The 19,133-nt window shown below is 34.4% G+C and overlaps 2 protein-coding genes across 2 annotated transcripts in view; both read left to right on the top strand.

Annotated features, from left to right (window-relative positions):
• The first annotated feature begins 4,354 nt into the window (after positions 1-4,354).
• LOC143622045 (uncharacterized) lies at positions 4,355-11,002 on the top strand. Its single transcript, XM_077093296.1, has 3 exons — positions 4,355-4,594; positions 9,030-9,360; positions 10,625-11,002. Exons 1-3 carry the CDS (start codon positions 4,386-4,388, stop codon positions 10,727-10,729), a joined length of 645 nt encoding a protein of 214 aa, XP_076949411.1. The 5' UTR covers positions 4,355-4,385; the 3' UTR covers positions 10,730-11,002.
• Positions 11,003-15,613: 4,611 nt separating this feature from the next.
• Positions 15,614-19,133, top strand: part of LOC143622040 (uncharacterized) — a 29,199-nt gene continuing 25,679 nt past the window's right edge. Inside the window, exons 1-2 of the mRNA XM_077093292.1 lie at positions 15,614-15,755; positions 15,951-16,066. Of these exons, the coding sequence (XP_076949407.1) occupies positions 15,614-15,755; positions 15,951-16,066 (258 nt within the window). The remainder of the gene's footprint in view (positions 15,756-15,950; positions 16,067-19,133) is intronic.

The following is a 19,133-nucleotide window of genomic DNA, read 5'->3' as shown; positions in this document are numbered from 1 at the left end:
TCTTATCAATCCGGGAATGTCCGCTCTCGCCGAGCGCATAAAACCCACGTCACGCTCTAAACAAGAGACAACAGCCGCGAAAACTCGCTCCGTTGGTTCGGTTAAGGGTGGTAGAGTGTTGGGGTAAGCAGGACGACTCGGGTGGGATAGCGGGGGAACTTGTTCGCGATAAACCATACGCCTGATCAGACTCGGGTACCAATCCCAGCTAACATCGTCGTCGTACATGCCTCCAGACAGGCGATACCTCTTCGGTGCAGGGGCTTCTAGTTTCGGGACTACTCAGGGTAGCGATGAGGTAGGTAGCTGCGGTTCCTTTCCATGAGCATGAATCATCTGGTCAGATGATGATGATGGCGTCGACATCCCTACAGGTAAGCCGTGTATGCGCGCGTATGAGTGAATGATGTAAGGAGATATGATAACGAAAGACTACACAAACTATATATGCAGTGCGTATAATTATAACTAATGGGTCGTTGCGGTTATAGTCTAGTATGCATGCAATTTCTAGTTCGCTATAACCAATCGCTTTGATACCAATCTGTCACACCCTCAAAATCCACTAACGGAGTTTTACCGTCAGAGGGTGTGAACTAACAGGATCGGAATCATTAGTTATAATCAAACCATAAATAAAGTTTTCAAAACACGAAAACATTTAAGTGTAAATAAGTGCGGAAGCGTAAAACCATAGCCCAAGTGTTGCGTCACGCAGGACGACTTAAAAACCCAATTAATAATAACAGTTTAAAAACAAGTTTGCATAAACAAAAGCGTTCAAAGTAATGCATGATCCTATACTGCGCGCCCGCCTCGGCTACCCGAGAATAACATACTAAAAGTGTCAACACGAGGTTGGTGAGTTCACAAGTTTATATAAAATAAAGTGTTTAGCGTTTAGCGTTTTTCGTTACCAGATAGTGTTAAATCAATTATATATCTATAGGTAGCTAGCCTATAAAGCAAGTATTACTAAGTTTCGACACCGAAGCTGACTGTTTATCATGTGCCTTGCCACCAGATCTATCCCGACCATGGTAATGTGTTAGCCAAAATTACACCCACTCGACCTCCAGTCGAGCTTAGCGTTGGGTGGGGTTTGTCAAACCCAGTAGTACTACTCAACAGTGACTCGTTATTATCCAATACTAAACGGTTCGATGTGTAGGACTTCAGTTGTTTCGTTTGCCACTTAGCCTTTACAAGTGATATATAATCTAATAACAAAATCTAAAAGCGTTTCGGAGTATGTATTCTCCCCCAAGTGAAAAACGTTTAAAAGAGTTAAAAGGGGAAACGTGAAACTCACTGTTTGCGAAGAATTCCAAAAACAAGTCACCCAAGTGATGCGCGTCACAGAAAATCCTCACTAGCGTTCTAAAACAACAAGGAGATTTTCTAAGTGTTGGAACTATTATCGAGTCTCTAGACTCGGCACATAATTCCTATGCATAAAATACGTTTCGTGTTCGTTTGTGAATCGTGTGTGACTTAACAAGCACATTTGTGATACGTTACATGTTATGAACAATTATTTACATGTCAAGTATTAATAGTGTACATATCTAGCCATTATTCCCCGCAAGGGCAATTTGGTCAAAATATAACAATTATCTAGCAACAAGCACGTTTCATGTATTTTCACAAAGTTCAGCAGTTATTTGTTATTCCTGTTAAATGAAAAATCCAACTAATGCAAGATCAATTGGGTTAGGTTCTTAACTCAACAAGTTAACTTCCAGAAGTGGAACCAACCCATTTGGTCTTGTAGTTCATGAGATATGCTAATTACAAAACAACTTAACAGCAGGTCTCACAACTCAGATTTGCACTTCAGTTTTGTAAAATCATAAAGATTAACTTTTACTCGTCCAAAAATTACAAACTTAGACTTTATAGAAACTAGACCCGTTATAGTACCCTGTAGTGTTAACAACCTCAACCAATTTCCACATTAACAATTAGTTACAGTTGTCTAAACATAACTTACAATCTGTCCAGTACCAGTTTTGACCTTTAATCATATTTAAATCGTTTGAGCAATCAAAACACCTCCAAATTAGGCATGGTTGGACTTTCTGAAAACTAGACTCAGAGTACTACCTTGTAGACTCATAATTAGCTCAGTTTGCTTATATATTCAACAAGTTACATGTCGTTCAAGTTTAACAATCACTGCTGTCAAAACTCAGCAAGCACAAACAATCGTCTAACATGCATCCTAAGCATACGACATATCTCAAAACATGTAACGAGCATAATTAATCACAAAATCAGTAGTAACCCTCTAGGGTTTACAAACCGTCAATGATTCAATAATCTTTCACCGTTCAAAATCACATATGATCAACAATATCTGTAACTAACACATAATCAATCATCATCTAATCAAAATTACACATGCAAACACTAAATACATGATTTACAAAGTTATGGTTTCATGTTTATACCTTAAAAACACAGAAACAACCAAGGGAAACGTGAGAGATGCTTAGAAACGAGTGTAGGATGCTCCGATTATGAAGACAGGATCAAAACAAGGTGATATGTGTGTGTGTGTGGGCTGCCGATCGCAAGGGAGAAGGGGGGGGGTGCTGCCGTCGGGTAGAGAGAGAGAGAGAGGGAAGAGAGTTAGGGTTTAATATTATTATTAATAATAACATGTTACACATAGGTCCCTCAGCTCTTTAGTATTATTTTTCTAGCTTAAATTAACTCGTTTGCATCTTGAGTTAGCGTTTTATACCATGTTATCACATAACACATAAGTCTAACACATAATTATCACATAATTATTGTTTTGATGTTTTTCGTTTATTCACCAATGGTTTGCGTCAACTCGTTTGCGTTTCGGTGCAATCCTGAAAGACTACACATGTAGTGATTGTCAAGCGTCATTTAAACCCTAGTTTAAATGTAATGAGATGTGCGTTATAGATCCAGTGATCTTAAGTTTGAATTGACGGAGTTTGAGTTAACGGAGTTAACCTGAAATTGACGAGTGTCACAATATTTGGTTAAAATGTGGTGTTTATTAATGTACTCTTGGGTTATTTTTTGAGTTAAAATTGTATTTATATGGAATTATAAGTAAATTATTAAACTCGGTTGAACCTTCCGGTACATTCCGGTTCAACCGGTTGTACTATTTTTGAACTAAATCAAGTACGAGTAAAATACTGGTTTTTAAAACATTGGTAACAAGTTTTAAGGGGTGTTTGAGATTGCTTATGTTTACCAACTTATAACTTATTAACTTTTTGAAAAGTAATAAGGTGTTTGAGATTGTTTTTGGTGTAACAAGGAAAGTTAATAAGATACATTTTTATAACTTATAAACTTATTGTAAATTGATAAAGAGTTTTTATAAGGAAACCCAAACATCCCTTTAGGTGGGTTCATTCATTAGTCCAATAATGCATATTGCCACATGTTTGGACTTTAATATGTGTGAAATAGTTGAGTTTTTTTTGCCATTCACTTTATCAAATAATCTTAAACATGCTACAAATACTAGGGTTTGGATCAAATACAAATGAAATTAACGTGCTAAACGTGAGAATCAAGTAGAGTAATTATATATACAAGTACAGTAATTATGTAATTACGTCATGGAATAATTATTTTAGAGTAATTACATAATTACTCTATTTGTATATATAATTACTTTACTTGATTCTCACGTTTAGCACGTTAATTTCATTTGTACGTTAACTTTCCCCACAAATACTATATACTTAAATTGTTGTATAGTTTGTTCTTATTTGGGCTTTTATTTAACATACGAACAAATATTGGTGAGGTGATTTTTTTTAACGGGATCACTGATATGTCAACTGACCCACTCTATCATCACCATTCTCTGAGTATGGAATCATGGGATGATAGGCTAGCACGTCTTCGAAGAGAAGCTTGTACAACCGTCCGCTCCATCAACCTCTAGCTGAAGACCATCCACAAGAGGAAATCGGCCATAGATAAGAAAATCATATGACTCAACCATAAACTCTTAATTTTTTATTACATGTGTGAGTGGAACCTAAGATCGGAATCTTAACTCAACCATTTGATCCAAAGAACTCAAGACTGGTGTCTTATTAACTCAACCATTTCATCGACTCAATACAAATAAATCAAACAATTTAAATTTTAAAAATTAAATGTTTTTTTTTAAATTTGGTAGTATCGAAATTACCACCCTTAAAATTTTAAGTCCGACGAGATAAATTATAATTTTATTTGGAAGCCGCTAAAAATTTTAACGAAGTAAAAATAAACAGACGGTGGCGAGTCATATGTGACATGTGAGTTGTTAGAAAACAGAAGCCAACCCATCTATCTCTTGGTCCCACATTATCAGTAGCCGTCTATTTCACTTAGCCATGGCGACTCGACTTCATAATAAAGGGATGGCGATCTCCATCACATCCTTGTCCAGGGTTCGATGGGCTTCCTCTTCGTCGTCAGAGTTTGGTGAGTCGGCTGCTCGGAAACCTATAAACAAGACATCCGATCGTCTTTCCGGCGTTATTGACGCCGTCAACGACCGCAAACTCCCCCCTGAACTTCGTGGCCAGCGTAACGATATTAGGTATTCCGATTATTAGTTATGAATTAATTATTACATGTTTTTATAGCATTAATTACCCCAATAATTAAGCTCCGGTTTAGAGCTTGAAAAAATGCTTATTGGCTTATTCATGTTTTCTAAAAGCCAATCACAAGTCTTTTTTATTGGATTGTGTTTGAAAAATGTGTTTGGCAATCACAAGTCTTTTTTATTTTAGCTCACTTTTCCAAAAGCCCCAAATCCGGCTTTTTGAAAAAGCCAATAAGCAGTTTCCAAACCAAATCCCAAACATTTAGTTTAATTGTAAACGCAACCAACATAATGATAAGTACCCACAAAGCAGTCAACACAATTAAACAGTTACCAAAAAATGGGTCAACTCAATTATTCAGTTACCAAAAATAGAGGAGCAAATCATGGGACGGTTTTTACCTTTCTTCTTGTTATAATAGTGTAGAGATTATGGTTAGGGGGATCTATGTTTATTGTTAATTAAAATTAAGGTTTATCAACCTTGTATTTGGAGATTTGCCTTCTCGAATTGGCTAATCGGAGATCAAGCCTATCTCGAATGTGGCTAGTTATCTTAGTTCCAGTAATTTAGATTTCTGGTTTCTATCACATAACTTTTCATGTTCCGTTAGTTAAGGCAAGGTTGTAGTAGTAGCTAGTCGGGTGGGTGGTTGGTTGGGGACTAGCGATCAACCGGTTTAGACTTTTTTAATGCATAATTATCAGTTATATACACACACACAAATACATTTTGGCCAGAAAAATTAATCAATGTGAGAACTTTATTATCATATTTTCTTTTTTATTTTAAATATATAAAGTTATTATACATTATACATTTAGTCATAAACTATCATTTTCAACTTTTTAAATGTAAGGCAAAATTATGCCTTTGGTAAACAATTTGTTCAAAACCATCAAACTAAAACCAACTAAACCGAACCACAAAACGGTCAAAACCAGCCCAATTGATGATCAAGAAATGTAGAGAAAGCAATCACACATTAGTGGTTCACAAAAACAATAAAGTGTCAAGTCTTATTAACCATGTAGTCTTAAATTAAATAAATAACCACATAGTCTTCTTACAAACAAAATAGTGTAGACAAATTCAAAAGTAAACAATTGATACCCATTTGGTCATGCCATATCAGACAGTATCCCATTCTCCATAACACCACTTGTAGAGAACAGAACGTCACTAAAACATGCTAGCTTGTCAATGGTGTAGCTGAGATAGCAAAGAATCACCAACAAAAGTCAAACTTTAGTAATATTAATCAAACCGAAAAACTACACACCCAGTTCATCAGTAATCAAGAAACCCAACACATATTAAGCTAACAAAAATCATTATTAATCAAACAAATTCTTATTCTATGTTACCTGTGGCAACAAAAATGTCAAAGCGTACATTAAAAATGAAAACACCACCCACCATAATCAAGTTTTATTAAGGGGTAACGATAATAAATGGTGTCATCGGTTTGTAGAGAAACTTGTTTTATTTCAGTTCCATCCTCTTGCTCGATCCTATAGAAGGACACCAAGTACCCAAGCATATCCAACCAAATATATTTCAAAAAGATTTCTATGACCCAAGACATTAGAACATAAAATCTCTTTGTAAGCTAAAATTATGATAACTCAGCAATATCGTTCGTGCATCTACAATGGAAAATGATAATTTGACATGTTAATTGAAATGATGTGTGAACTGTTCACTAAAAACATGTTAAACCGCTTACTAAAATTATAACTTTGACCGGTTGACTAAAAATGATAAATTGACCCGTTTAATAAAAATGAGGAGTTTGATTCTATCTTATCTTTAGATCTATCTGACCCATTTACTAAAAATGGCAACATTGGCCTGTTTTGACACAACTCCATTTGGGTCATAACCAAACCTGATCCAGAGCCAAAAGGTGACATAGTTGCTACAAAATTGTTTCCAATTGTTCCTCAAGTTAAAGCACATTTAACTTTCTTGAAATAATTACATGATATGAATGTTTTAGCCGTGCAGCGAGGCCATGCTCACTAAGACAAGTCCATAAAATGATCAAGGGATTTTTAGTGCAAAAACCTTACCAAAAGCAACAAATTGTGCTTTGTGTGACAAAAAATCTTCTGCACGATGAAACACATCCAGATTCCTTATTTAACTTGTTTCACACCCATGATGTAAAATGTATTGATTCTTTTACAAAAACTCTGCGCACGCCTGCGATTTTAAGAAGATAAAAACAAAAAATAAAAATTAAATTAAATTGAAAACAACCATCATGCAAATAGGCGTTTTGTAAATAAAGTTATGAACAATTAAGTTCTCATATTGGGTCATGCACCAATAAGTAAAATGCAAAATGTACTTCTTGTAGCACTGAATTAAGTTCTCATATTGGGTCGTACACCAATAAGCCACATACTCACTATACAGTGACTTGCTAATGACCCAATGCATAAAAAGGCGTTTTGTAAATAAAATTGCTAATTACCCAATACGTAAAATGAATTTTGTAAACAACTAATTCAAGGTTTAAAAAATCCAATATGTTTTGATATAATGTAATGATATATAACGAAAACAATTTAAGTCATGACCTTAAAAGTGCATCTACCAGCAAAAGAGCTTCATAATGGGCTTCTATAATCAAACTTGGAGCTTGGATACCAATATATTACAAGATTTTAAGATCTTAATCACTACAAGAAAAAATAATATATTTTTTTCTTTAATATAAAGGAACATAATATGGAAATTAAGGTGCTGTTTATTTACTAACAGTCTGACCAATCTTAGACATCAAGCATATAATACAACTAATTTGTTTTTCATTCCCGCCACTAAATGCTTAAAGAAGAACCTCTTTAAGACACTCTACTTGTCATATAAGAACTTTGTGGGGATATGTCACCTACATTGTAAAGTAAACAAACTTGATAAATACACAATAAACTCCATACTAATCGAATTAATTAAGTCGATATCCATCAATATCCATACTTCAAAGTGATAATTTAACTTAATATAAACAATGTTACCTTTTTCTTATTGTTTAATAGGCATATGCCCTCTAACAAAATTATCAAAATGAGTATACTGAAAAGACAGTGTATTTTGTATAGATTAATAACAGATTTCAATTTACAAATTAGAGAATAGTAGATGATAGGTTCGCTTTATACCTCACGACAGAATGAAGATGAAATGGCCAATTTTCCAAGTAATTATATGACGGATTAAAACCAAGTCATTTGTATCACTAACTGTTTTTCAAATTTAGACGTTCTCGATGAATGTGACAATAATCTAAAAATAGAACTGCAAATCTATGACTGTAACTGTAAATAAGAAAATAAGATGAATGAAGTGGCTTATCTGTAATTGATCTCGCTGGATAATTGATGCAGCAAATGAATATGCCCATCAAGAATCGCTACGACTGAATTAATCGGCTTGGAAAAATTAGGGTTTATGAATAACAACACGGCTATCAATTTCATAAAATTGGGATTAGGAACATCATATGCAAAACCAATCTGTGAGGAAAATCGTTGAAGAAGATTTGTGATTAAGAGTAATGTATGTATGCAGCTGCCAAAGAAATAGGGATTGTGTTCCTAAACCTACGTACTGCCTTCTGTTCATGGTCTTGCCAGATGTCAGTATAATATGAACTTAGAATTAAAAGGGGGCTGCTTTCAATAAGCTAGGTGTCAAAAAAATGCTTCTTTTATTATAATAAGTAGATTGACAGATTAGTTGGTCGATTAGCCCAAAATTAATTAGTGGGGTGGGGACTAGCGGTTAATCGGCGCCTAGTCGAGATTTTTACAACCATGGTTAAAGATAAACGAACAAACACAAATAGTTATACATATGGGGTATCTTTGTTCGTGTCCGTTCGTTAACGAACGTGAACGCGTTCATTTTCGTTCTATAATAGTATGTATGAACGAGCGGTTCATGAATGTAAACGAACGGATATATATAAACATAGATGAACGAATATAAGCGAACATAACTAAGCAGAAACCAATTAAAGGTAAACTTAATATCAATTTGTTGAACCTAAAAAATTAATTAAAAACTAGACTAATTTGTATGGGGTGAAATTTTTGTTGATAAAACTAGACTAAATTGTAACGGGCTTGACAATTTAAATGAATACATAAACGAACAAACTTGAATAACGTAAAGCAAGAAACATAAATGAGCGAACGAGACATGTGTTTATGATTGTTCGTTTAACTAAATGAGAAACAAAGTTTTATTCATGTTTGTTCCATTAATAAATAATCAACCATGAAAACGGTTAACGAACGATTTACTGAACGTCTGATTCATTTACAGGCCTAGGTTTAACATATGAATAGTCTATATCTTCGAATAGCCTGATGTACAATTTCAACTAATAATCCATTCCTATTTGAGCAGGTCAGAAACCGATATAATCAATGTTGTTGAGCGAAGGATTTGGCATTCAATGGAAGAGGGTCATTTTGAAAACTTACCTGGAAAGGGAAAACCCTTAAATTTGAACACGCATTCTCATGCGGATCCCGCAGAGGACACATTGTATCGGATACTTTCAAGGAACAAATGTGCACCAGAATGGATTGAACTTAATAAAGGAATCAGGGATGATGTTGCTGAATGGCGGTTAAGATTAAAGAAAGGGTGGGCTCACAAAGAGAGTGGAGATATGAGTAAATGGGATGAATATTCAGATTCTTTGAAAGTTCAGATTCGTAGTATTAATAATAAGGTATGTGATGTGTAGGTATTATGCTGTTATTAGCTGTTTGTTAGTTATAAAATAGTTCCTAGCAACTACTTTTTCATGCCTACTTGGTAGCTAACTTTTACATTTATTAAGGTTAAGAAACTAATTTCAAACATTGGCTTGGCAAGCTCAAGGGCTCATTCTGTGGGGCCAAATGCTTTTTCAATCAATCACAACCTCCCACTCACATTTTATTTATTAAAAAAGATAACAGTAAATGTTTTTATAGCTAGATCATTAGTTGTTTTTAAGAGAAAAGTTAGAGAGAGTCGCTATGCTTACGTGTCAGTGATGTGTGATGTGACGGGATGTTATTCACTTTTTAGTTAAACAGTTAAACCACTATACTAAGCGCATTGATTTCTCGTCTAATTTTTCGGAGGTTTAGTGAAAATCCCCAAAAAATCCAAGTAGGACATTTTGGGAATTTTCCCTTCTATGAATTAAAAGTACATTATGGTCAACTTTCAATCTACCTGTTATGGCATTTGGACAGGCATATCCGCCGGTCAAAAATTACCCGGTAGGATCCCTAAGTTCATTTGTTACTATTTTAGTTTTTATATAAGGAAAATTAAAATATAAAACTAAAAAGTTAATGGATTTATTTCTCTATAAATTGAGGGTAAAGTGGAAAAAGTGTTAGCGGGTATAATTTGGTTAAATGGGTAATTAGGGGTGTTCCTGAAAACTTAAATCCGAACCGAAACTGAAATCGAAAATCCAAATAAACCGAGCTGAATTTTTATTCGGATATTCGGATTGGATCAATTCGAATATCCATGTAATTAATTCAGATTCGGATATGGAATATAAAAAAATTTGGATTGCTTCGATTATCTGGATATTTGTGTATTTAATCCGAATAAATAACATGTTTTTACTTTTTAGTGGTATTTTCTAGTTTTGTATGTTTATTTATACTATTGTTTGAAGTTTGAAATTTGAATTTATGTTCAAGACTAATTTCCATCTCTAGTTTTGTATGTTTATTGTGATTCTAAACATGTAAAATATTTTAGCGACCAAAAGCTAGGAAAGTTTTGTTATTACATATTAAGGTTATTTTCAGATTTTATCTGCGGATCAGGTGGGAATATCCCTAATTCGGATCGGATCGGATCGGACCCTAAAATTTTTAAATTCGAAAAATATGAACCGAATAAATAGAATAATCCGATAAACACCTCTAACTCGAAAGTGCCACTTTTAATAGCTATTGAAACTAAATGATCAATGTGGGCAGGTTTTCAGATATAATCTTATTGTACCATTTGGACGGCAGATGTTTGGTTTAAAATGGGAGAAAGAACTCGCTCGCCTTGATGATGATGATGATGGTGATTCATAAAGAACATGTGTTATATTCAGCATTTATATACACCTTCACCCTTCTAATATCAACCTTTCAAAAGGTTTGACATGTGAGGAGCCATAGTTTTTAGTTAAGATGAATGTAGAAGTTTATGAGTGTGGTCTTATAGAATCAATTGCAACCCCTAAAAGTTGGCATAGGACATCGATTTGTATCATGGTTATAAGGCAAAAAGGTTAAACTATAGTTACCTTATTCGTGAGGTTACTCATGAGGGTAGTCTATTATGGTTAACATCAGGGAATAAAATCTTTTTAAGTTCTTATTTTCCACTATATAAGTCTCAGAACTTGTAAAAGTACATAGAAAAAACATATAAAAGTACTTTAAACATGTCTTAAGTGCAATTTTTTTATTTTTTAAAATAATATCTTTCTTTACTTTTCCAATCAGTCCAAATAAGACGTAGAAATCTACTTATACTTTTAAAGCAGCATTCGTTCATTTGCGACCGATTTTCTACAAGTATGATTAGTCTCGATTCCATTTCATCAGTTATGAACCCTAACTAATCTATTCCTATATGTTTTTAGGTATAAACACTAAATTGAACCGGATATGAACATTATTATGAACCCTAAGTTACTTAATTTATTCATTTTCATCGATACTTTGAAGTGCTTTTTTAATATAATTTCAAAGTTTGATGAACTTATAAATTGATTTTTGAAGTATATATGTGACTAATGTTACGCCCTGCTTGCGGTGCGCGCATATAATGTATATATGTGTGAACCCTTGGGTGGGCAAAAGTAAAATTGCACTAATTTTGACGTTATTTTACTAATCACGTGAAAATAACGTTAAAAGTGGCGGAAGGTTAATCAGGCATCATGTGGTGGCGTTGATAGCCGAAAGACAAGGGCACATGCACCAATCAGCCGGTGTCCCGATGATTGAGTGTTATGTGCCTTATGTCCAAGGCTTGATGCAAAACTACTATCGAGCCGGGGGTCTCACCGGAAGCAGCCTCTCTATCCCTATGGGATAGAGGTAAGGCTGTTTACATCTTACCCTCCTCAGACCCTACCATAGCATTGCTATTGGTGGGATATACTGAGTACGATGACGATATGTGACTAATGTTATAAAGTTGGGGTACTGTTTTATCCATGTCTATTAAGTATGAATTGGTTTAGTTGATATAATTTGACCAGTTAATCGCGTCTCATTTATGTGAAAATTTTTAAAACTAATATCGTATCCGAATTAAGGGTGTTCTTGAAAACCTAAATATGAACCGAAACCGAAATCGAAAATACAAATAAACCGATCTGAATTCTTATTCGGATATTCGGATCGAATCGATTCGAATATCCAAATAATTAATTCAGATTCGGGTCGGATACGGATATGGAATTTAAAAAAATTCGGATTGTTAGGGTTATCCGGATATCTGTTTAATCCGAATAAATAACATGTTTTTACTTTTTAGTGGTATTTTCCAGTTTTGTATGTTTATTATACTATTGTTTGAAGTTTGAACTTTGAATTTATGTTCAAGACAAATTTCCATCACCAGTTTTGTATGCTTATTGTGATTCTAAACGTGTAAAAAATTTTAGGGACCAAAAACTAGGAAAATTTTGTGGTCCGAAAAATCCGAACCGAATAAATAGAATAATCCGTTTTCCAATCTGATGAACACCTCTAACTCGAACACATGTTCCGAATGTGTTAGTTTTGAGCTCGGTTCATTTGCCATCCCTATACCCTTTTGATCACTAAAATTAAAAACATAATTTGAAATATGTGAAATAGGCAAGAGTTGCCATCCACTATGCCTCTACATATATCTAATATACTATATATAATACACACTAGTCTATATACTCATGTGGTACATGAGTTAAATAAAATATTTTAAAAACATATTAACAACAGTAATCTATTTAATGCTTGAATTACTAAAATTATTTTTTTTTACCCAAAGACTCATCATTGCAAACCCGCCAGATTCATTCAAGTACCATAAATGATTAAAATAATTACAGACCATGTATGTTTGGCATCTAAATCCTAAAATCACATATAATCATTTAGTATACACTTTCAAAACAAAATAAAATAAAAAACATAAACCCATCAAACATAATAATATATAAGAGGGGAATGGGCACCCATATGGGTAGGGTGTATGGCTTTTAAACCATATGGCAACACCACCCCATCCCATGTGGGTAAAGTGTATGGCTTCATTTCATGGCTAAGGTTTGCCACACAACATTGATTCATTATTGGCCATTGAAGAATTAAATGTATTAATAAAGTTTTATGATACTTGTGGGTAGGTGTTTCCTATAAGTTTCTGGTTTATGGGTAATTAAGGGTAAAAATGAAGTGGCAGCACATGATTGACTAATGCATGGGTAATACCCATTAGTGCCCCTTCCCCTCTAATCTTAGAAAGCGAGAAAACTCATAGGCAATGATTAGAATGTTTCCACAAGTTCCATATCCTTTGCTACAAAGTCCTGAATTTTAAACTGTCACATTAATATAATGTAATATAAAATATACAAAACGTGTTTTGCATTTGATTTCTATTCTTCCTAATTTATACATTCACTCTGTTCCAGAGTTTCAATTATAGAGGGAAAGGAAAAGAAAGGAAAGAAATTAGGAAAAAAATGTGTTCCCTGGTTTTTTTAAGGTGAGAAAGGAAAAGAATGGAAGAGAAACTAAGAGGAAAATAATTATGTTTCTTTTCCTTTCAAATTGGAAAGAATAGGAAAAAAAGGAAAGAGTTAAGATTTCATCATACTCAAATTAACATGTTGCCATAGCTTTATCTTCATCATATCATACACTTCCCTCCTTTCTGTACATTAACCAAACCTAACCAGCCGCCGTTCATCATCACAATACTCCGACAAGTCGATACCCCAAGCTTACTCACAGGCCACAATTGCTTCTTAACGCTTGTTTCAACCCTTCTTTTACTAGGTGACATTATTTTCATTTTTTTTTTGTAGTTATTGGTTAATGATTTTGAAAACAATATGTCATGGTTAAGTCTGTTATGTATATATGAAGCACATTTGATCATATCTTGTGTTATGTGAATATTTGTGCACAGTGTGTGATCATAGGTGTATATTGAAATTGCAATTGCATTTATACATTTTTGTTGTTCTGATGACTAAACTATTTTTACATAAACTATTTATACTGGTTTAGGTTATTACATATACTATTTTTACAATTAGAAGACAATATATTGCAGATGCCCTTTAACAATATTTGTTACTGGTTGGTATTTTAATCTGAACTGGTTGGGTTTAGTTTGCTGTTTCAGCCGTTAAAGCGGTTTATGAAGAAATTAAGTTTATTACATGAAACATTTTTAACAATTAAAAGAGCAATAAATTACAGAATCCGTTTAACAAAAATTAACACAGAGCCCGTTTAACAGCAGTTTAACAACATAATCTGTTTTACAACATTTGATTACTGATTGGTATTTTAATCTGAAATAGTTAGGCTCGACTTACTCTTTCGGCCCGTGGAAGCAATATATATAAAAAATTATTGTAAACTTTTCTAACCATTATTTTCATTTTAATATTGATGTTTCTTATTAGTTGTTTAAATATAATGGGTCAAAGCATATGACATGTTATGATTACGTCTGGAATCTGGATGATCTGTGTTGTTATGTACTAATACTTATACTGTTGCTTATTATGTGTTTTTAACTCTATATGCTGTCTCATGAGTTTGAGTTTGTTTGATAGTAGATACAATTCTCAAGTGTGTTCAAATTTGGTGTTTTTGTTCTATACGTAGATGTTTGAATTATCTACTGCACTTACTGGTCATATTTCATTTTCCTATGTATAGCCAAATTATAACTCTTGCTAAATATGAAACAGACCCGGCGCAACAGGCTCGATAAGTGAAGCCCGGGCTCGGGCTCGTTTATTAAACGAGCTTTTTAGGCTCGAGCTCGTTTAAGCTTGGCTATATCGAGTTTTTCATGAGCCGATATCAAGTAGCTCACGAGCAATTCGGTAGAGAAACGAGTAATGACGAATGGAAAGTAATGCATTTTGTATTTTAATTTTCTCCAAGGGTATAATGGTAAAATTATAGCTTTCTTTTCCTTTTCCACTCAACTAGGGAACACATGCAATGTTTATTTTCATTTCCTTTCCATCAAACTAGGGAGCACATACTAATACCACTTATTTTCCTTTCCATTCCTTTCTTTTTCCTTTCCTTTCCTTTCTCTCTTTAAATGAAACTCGGGAACAGAGTGTATGATCGAGAATTTGGAATTCAGGAACTTATCAACTAAGGACTGGAGATGAATATATTAGTTGAAGAAATTTCTCATATGGCTTATATTATCTTTCCATTCTTCATTTGACAAGCTATGGATGAATCCATTTGTTTCCAAAATGTAATTCTTCAAATTACTAACAAACCTTCTCACTTAAATTAGTTAAGTGTTAAGAAATATCTTACCAAACTTAAATTACTGCATTCGCATCTATATTGTGATGATATCAGCCAGTGCACAAGCGGGAATATAAGTTTCATCAAATACATTCAAAATGCATACAATATTCTGAAGATTTATTGCTCATTTATGACTCTATTGATATTCTTTTTAAATAGTATTCTGTTCTTTTTAAATAATATAACTATTTTCCATATTTAAAGTTCCTTGCAAGGTGGTGGAAACCTAGAGAAGATTATGAAGAGATTTCTATGGGAAGGGGCTAATAATGTTAACAAGATGCATTGGGTGGCATGGGAGAGGGTTACTCTTCCTAAACACATGGGAGTCACGGTATCTCTAGATTGAGAGATATAAACAACTCATTTCTTGCAAAATGGGGATGGAGGTACAAGATGGAAAAGGATGGTCTATGGTCCAAAGTTGTGGAGTCTATCCACAGACAAAGATCTGGTTGGGAGTTGGTCCCGATTAATAAAAAATACACGGGGGTTTGGAAAAACATTGTTAAATTGGTGAATAAGTTGAAGCTGGAAGGTAGGAAGGTAGTAAGCTGGAAGATTTAATCAAAGGTGCGTGGGGTGGTCGGATAATTGGGTGGGTGGTGGCTCTTTAATATCGAGATTCCCAAGTTTGTACAAACTAGAGAAACATAAGCAGTGCAAAATTGGAGATCGGTTTTGGAGGCAAGGATCCTTTTTTGGTTGGGCTTGGGGTTGGGTAAAAATGCAGTTTCTGATGTTGAAATGGCTGAATGGGAGAGTTGCATCCGGGTGATTAATGCGGCTAGTTGGAAAGGGGGCTCGGATTCGTGGGTTTGGTTGGGTGATTCGAATGGAAGCTTTTCGGTAAGATTGGTTAAAAGGTTGATGGCGAAACAGAAGGAAAACTCAAACATTTATGCTTTAAATTGGTGTAAGTGGGTCCCACTTAAAAGTAACATTCATGTTTGGAGAGCGGAATGGATCGAATTCCTACAAAGGAGGCTATAGGAAAAAGAATATTCATGTGGCAAATTCGAGGTGTACTTTCTGTGGGACGAGTGTGGAAACCGCTGACCAAAATTTTACAAATCGTTTGGTGGCTACGGCCATTTGGGAAGGAATTTCTTGATGGTTCAAGGTGTCTCATTTTCGGCATGTTCGGTGAGAGATCTTCTAAACATTGCAAAAGCTTTTAGCCTGGAAGCTTAAAAAAAGGATATGATGCATGGGATTATCATCATCTCGTGTTGGAGTATATAGAAGGCGAGGAATGAAAAATTTTTGAAGGTAAAGAAGAGAAGTCGAAAGAGATTATAGGTGAAATCAAGTCGTTAGGTATTCTTTGGTATAAACATAGATTGAAAAGAAAAACGTTACAGTGGTCTAAATGGTGTAATTTAAGTTTCATATATTGGTGTGTCCTTGAGGCGTCTCTCTAGCTTGTGGAGGGCGTCTGTGTTTTGGGTGTGTTTGGTTGTTTTATAAAGTTTACGGTTAAAAAATATCATATTTAAGTATTATCTATATCTATATATATATATATATATTATCTATATTACATTATAATACATATAGACAACTTTTAACCTTCAAATTTCTCTCTTCTTCATACGCTTTAAAATTAAATGCTCTCTAACTGCTGTCTATAACTCTCCAACAAGTCTCCCGACAAAGTCCAACCTGCCCTCCGGCGAATAATTACTCGCCTCTTTACTGAATCTCCGTTACAAGGGCATTGAAAAATTGTAATTAAGAATCTTAAATCGTTCTCAGCCGTTTTGTATATGATATTAACCGAAATCCTAACCCATCATTGTCTCCCATGTTTCCACTGTGAATCGATTACAAAAGGTTGCCACTTCCCCCTTCAAATGACCAATAAAGGTGTTCAGTTGTTTCTATTACTGATTTTTTATTTGTTTTTTTTGGGGGGTTTGTGAGTATTCATAAAGAGTTTGTTGTTTTGCAGTTTTAATGGATTATCAGTCGTTCAACCTCAATCGATCCGTAAAGGTGATTACTTTATTTTATCTTATTAAATTAGTGTTTCTTGGTTTCTTGTTAATTCCAAGAGGATTGCTTTAGGATTCTGTGGGGGGTAGGGTACCAAACACATTATACAAGTAACAAGTTAAAAGGAATAACCCGCGGAAAAAATATCTTCCGTGAGGCGCCATAGGCCATCGCGGAAGACACACTCATAACAGTGAAAAGTAACAAAGCACAACGGAAGTACCACCATAGGCAGGACACGTGGTGAGGTATCACTGCGCAATAACCTTACAGTTATATGGATGCACGATGGACCAATAGGAATGGGCCAAACGCAATACTTGCACAGAAAGAAAGAACATAATTGGCCAGACTATCCAACCAATCAGGAAATGCCATCATACTCAACCATGAGAATAGAGGCTTCCATTGAGTGGGACAGCTGGCCCAACCCTTCTCCCCCCTTCGACATTAAATACAAGATGAGGTATAATGGTAAAAGGATCCGATTCCATACTCTCTAACTCTATAAATATATTTTGATCACTTCACGCCGGAGGGTGGTTACGAGAAGACCCCTCTATTCCTCTTCTCGTAATAAGCTTAGGGTGTTCGGTTTTGCAGGTGTATTGTCCGCCGGAACTCATCGTAATCCATTATCGTACAATCAGTAAAGTAGTGAGATGAACCCACCCATAAGTTCAGTCTTATCGATAAATCTACCCTCGGTGATATAGTAGGTTTAACCATATCAGGTTAGACTTAGTGTTTCTTCAGGTTCCATTAACGAATCACTGCTAAAATTCGGTGGTGTTCATACTGTTTTTTTCATGGGAGGGATCTTTATGTCAAACACACATCAATTACAATCGACTCAAACTCACTCAGCTTCTTCTTCAAATTATAAAGCACTTTGCCCATTGCAGCTAAAACATTTGGGAAAATTATAATGGTGATTTTTGTAAGGGTTCAAACCCACAAGTGAGCATTAAAATGTGAAGGTAATTCAATCTCTAAGCTCAAAATCATGGGAGGGAAGCTTTCAAGATTAGTGATTTTCGTGGATATGCAATAAAAAACGAAACTTTATTTGAAACTTTCCTCCATACATGAACAAGATTGAATGCCTTGAAGGTTCTTAGCTTAGTTTATTTTTTTAGGAATTTGGGGTCCACTTCCTGATAAGAGAAACACATTTTGATTCAGAACTTCAATTATTGCCTAATTGAGAGCTTGAGAGTTACTATATATTTATCGGTGTATGTCCGAAGAAGGTAGTTATTATCGTTTATATATTTATCGGTTTTAGTTTCAGTTTTTAAAAATTGTTAGTAGTTTGGTGATTTGTTAGTGGCCTAATTGTTATATAATTAGGGATTGACCATATATCAGGTTGTAAATGAATCGGTTAAGCGTTTACCAGACAAGCGAACGGTTCATGGGCAGCTAACCGAACACAATTATTTGTTCGTGTTCGTTTATTAAGGAAATGAACTTGTTCGTGAACAGGTCACGAACGTAAATGAATGAATACGAGTGGGCATGAACAACGTTTTATTTTGAGTAGCAGAAAATGGTCAGTGGCAACGGTTCGGTCCGGCTACCAAGTTTGTATAGGTGTTTTTTTTAGCAATTATATATGTTAATTTTTTACATATAAATGATCAGATAATAATTGTAAATAAATTTTTGTTTTATAGTTAATAATAATAAAGTTGCTTTTATCAATACGATAAAGATTAGAAATGTTATTAAAAAGTATTAAAAACCTTTAATGAGAAAATATAAATGAACATAAATAGATATAAACGAACACACTATCAAACATTCATGAACAAAATTGAACGAACAGTTCGATGAACGTCCGGTCGGTTTACAACCCTAAGCATATTGCATGTGGATTAGTTCATATTTGCGTGCAATTGTTTTTCTATGATAA

Source organism: Bidens hawaiensis, unplaced genomic scaffold, assembly GCF_021521415.1.
Source record: "Bidens hawaiensis isolate Kalapana, Puna unplaced genomic scaffold, B.hawaiensis_p1.1 tig00003015_1, whole genome shotgun sequence".
NCBI classification, from domain to species: domain Eukaryota; kingdom Viridiplantae; phylum Streptophyta; class Magnoliopsida; order Asterales; family Asteraceae; genus Bidens; species Bidens hawaiensis.
The sequence above is the reverse complement of the archived record's forward strand: the minus strand, read 5'-3'. Positions and strand labels throughout refer to the sequence as shown.

What these genes read in the sequence shown, in the direction of transcription:
- LOC143622045 (XM_077093296.1), top strand. Translation starts at nt 4,386, where the DNA reads ATGGCGACTCGACTTCATAATAAAGGGATGGCGATCTCCATCACATCC. An exon ending in GGCCAGCGTAACGATATTAG is followed by an intron (nt 4,595 to 9,029) that starts GTATTCCGATTA and finishes CTATTTGAGCAG; the next exon opens with GTCAGAAACCGATATAATCA. An exon ending in TTCGTAGTATTAATAATAAG is followed by an intron (nt 9,361 to 10,624) that starts GTATGTGATGTG and finishes CAATGTGGGCAG; the next exon opens with GTTTTCAGATATAATCTTAT.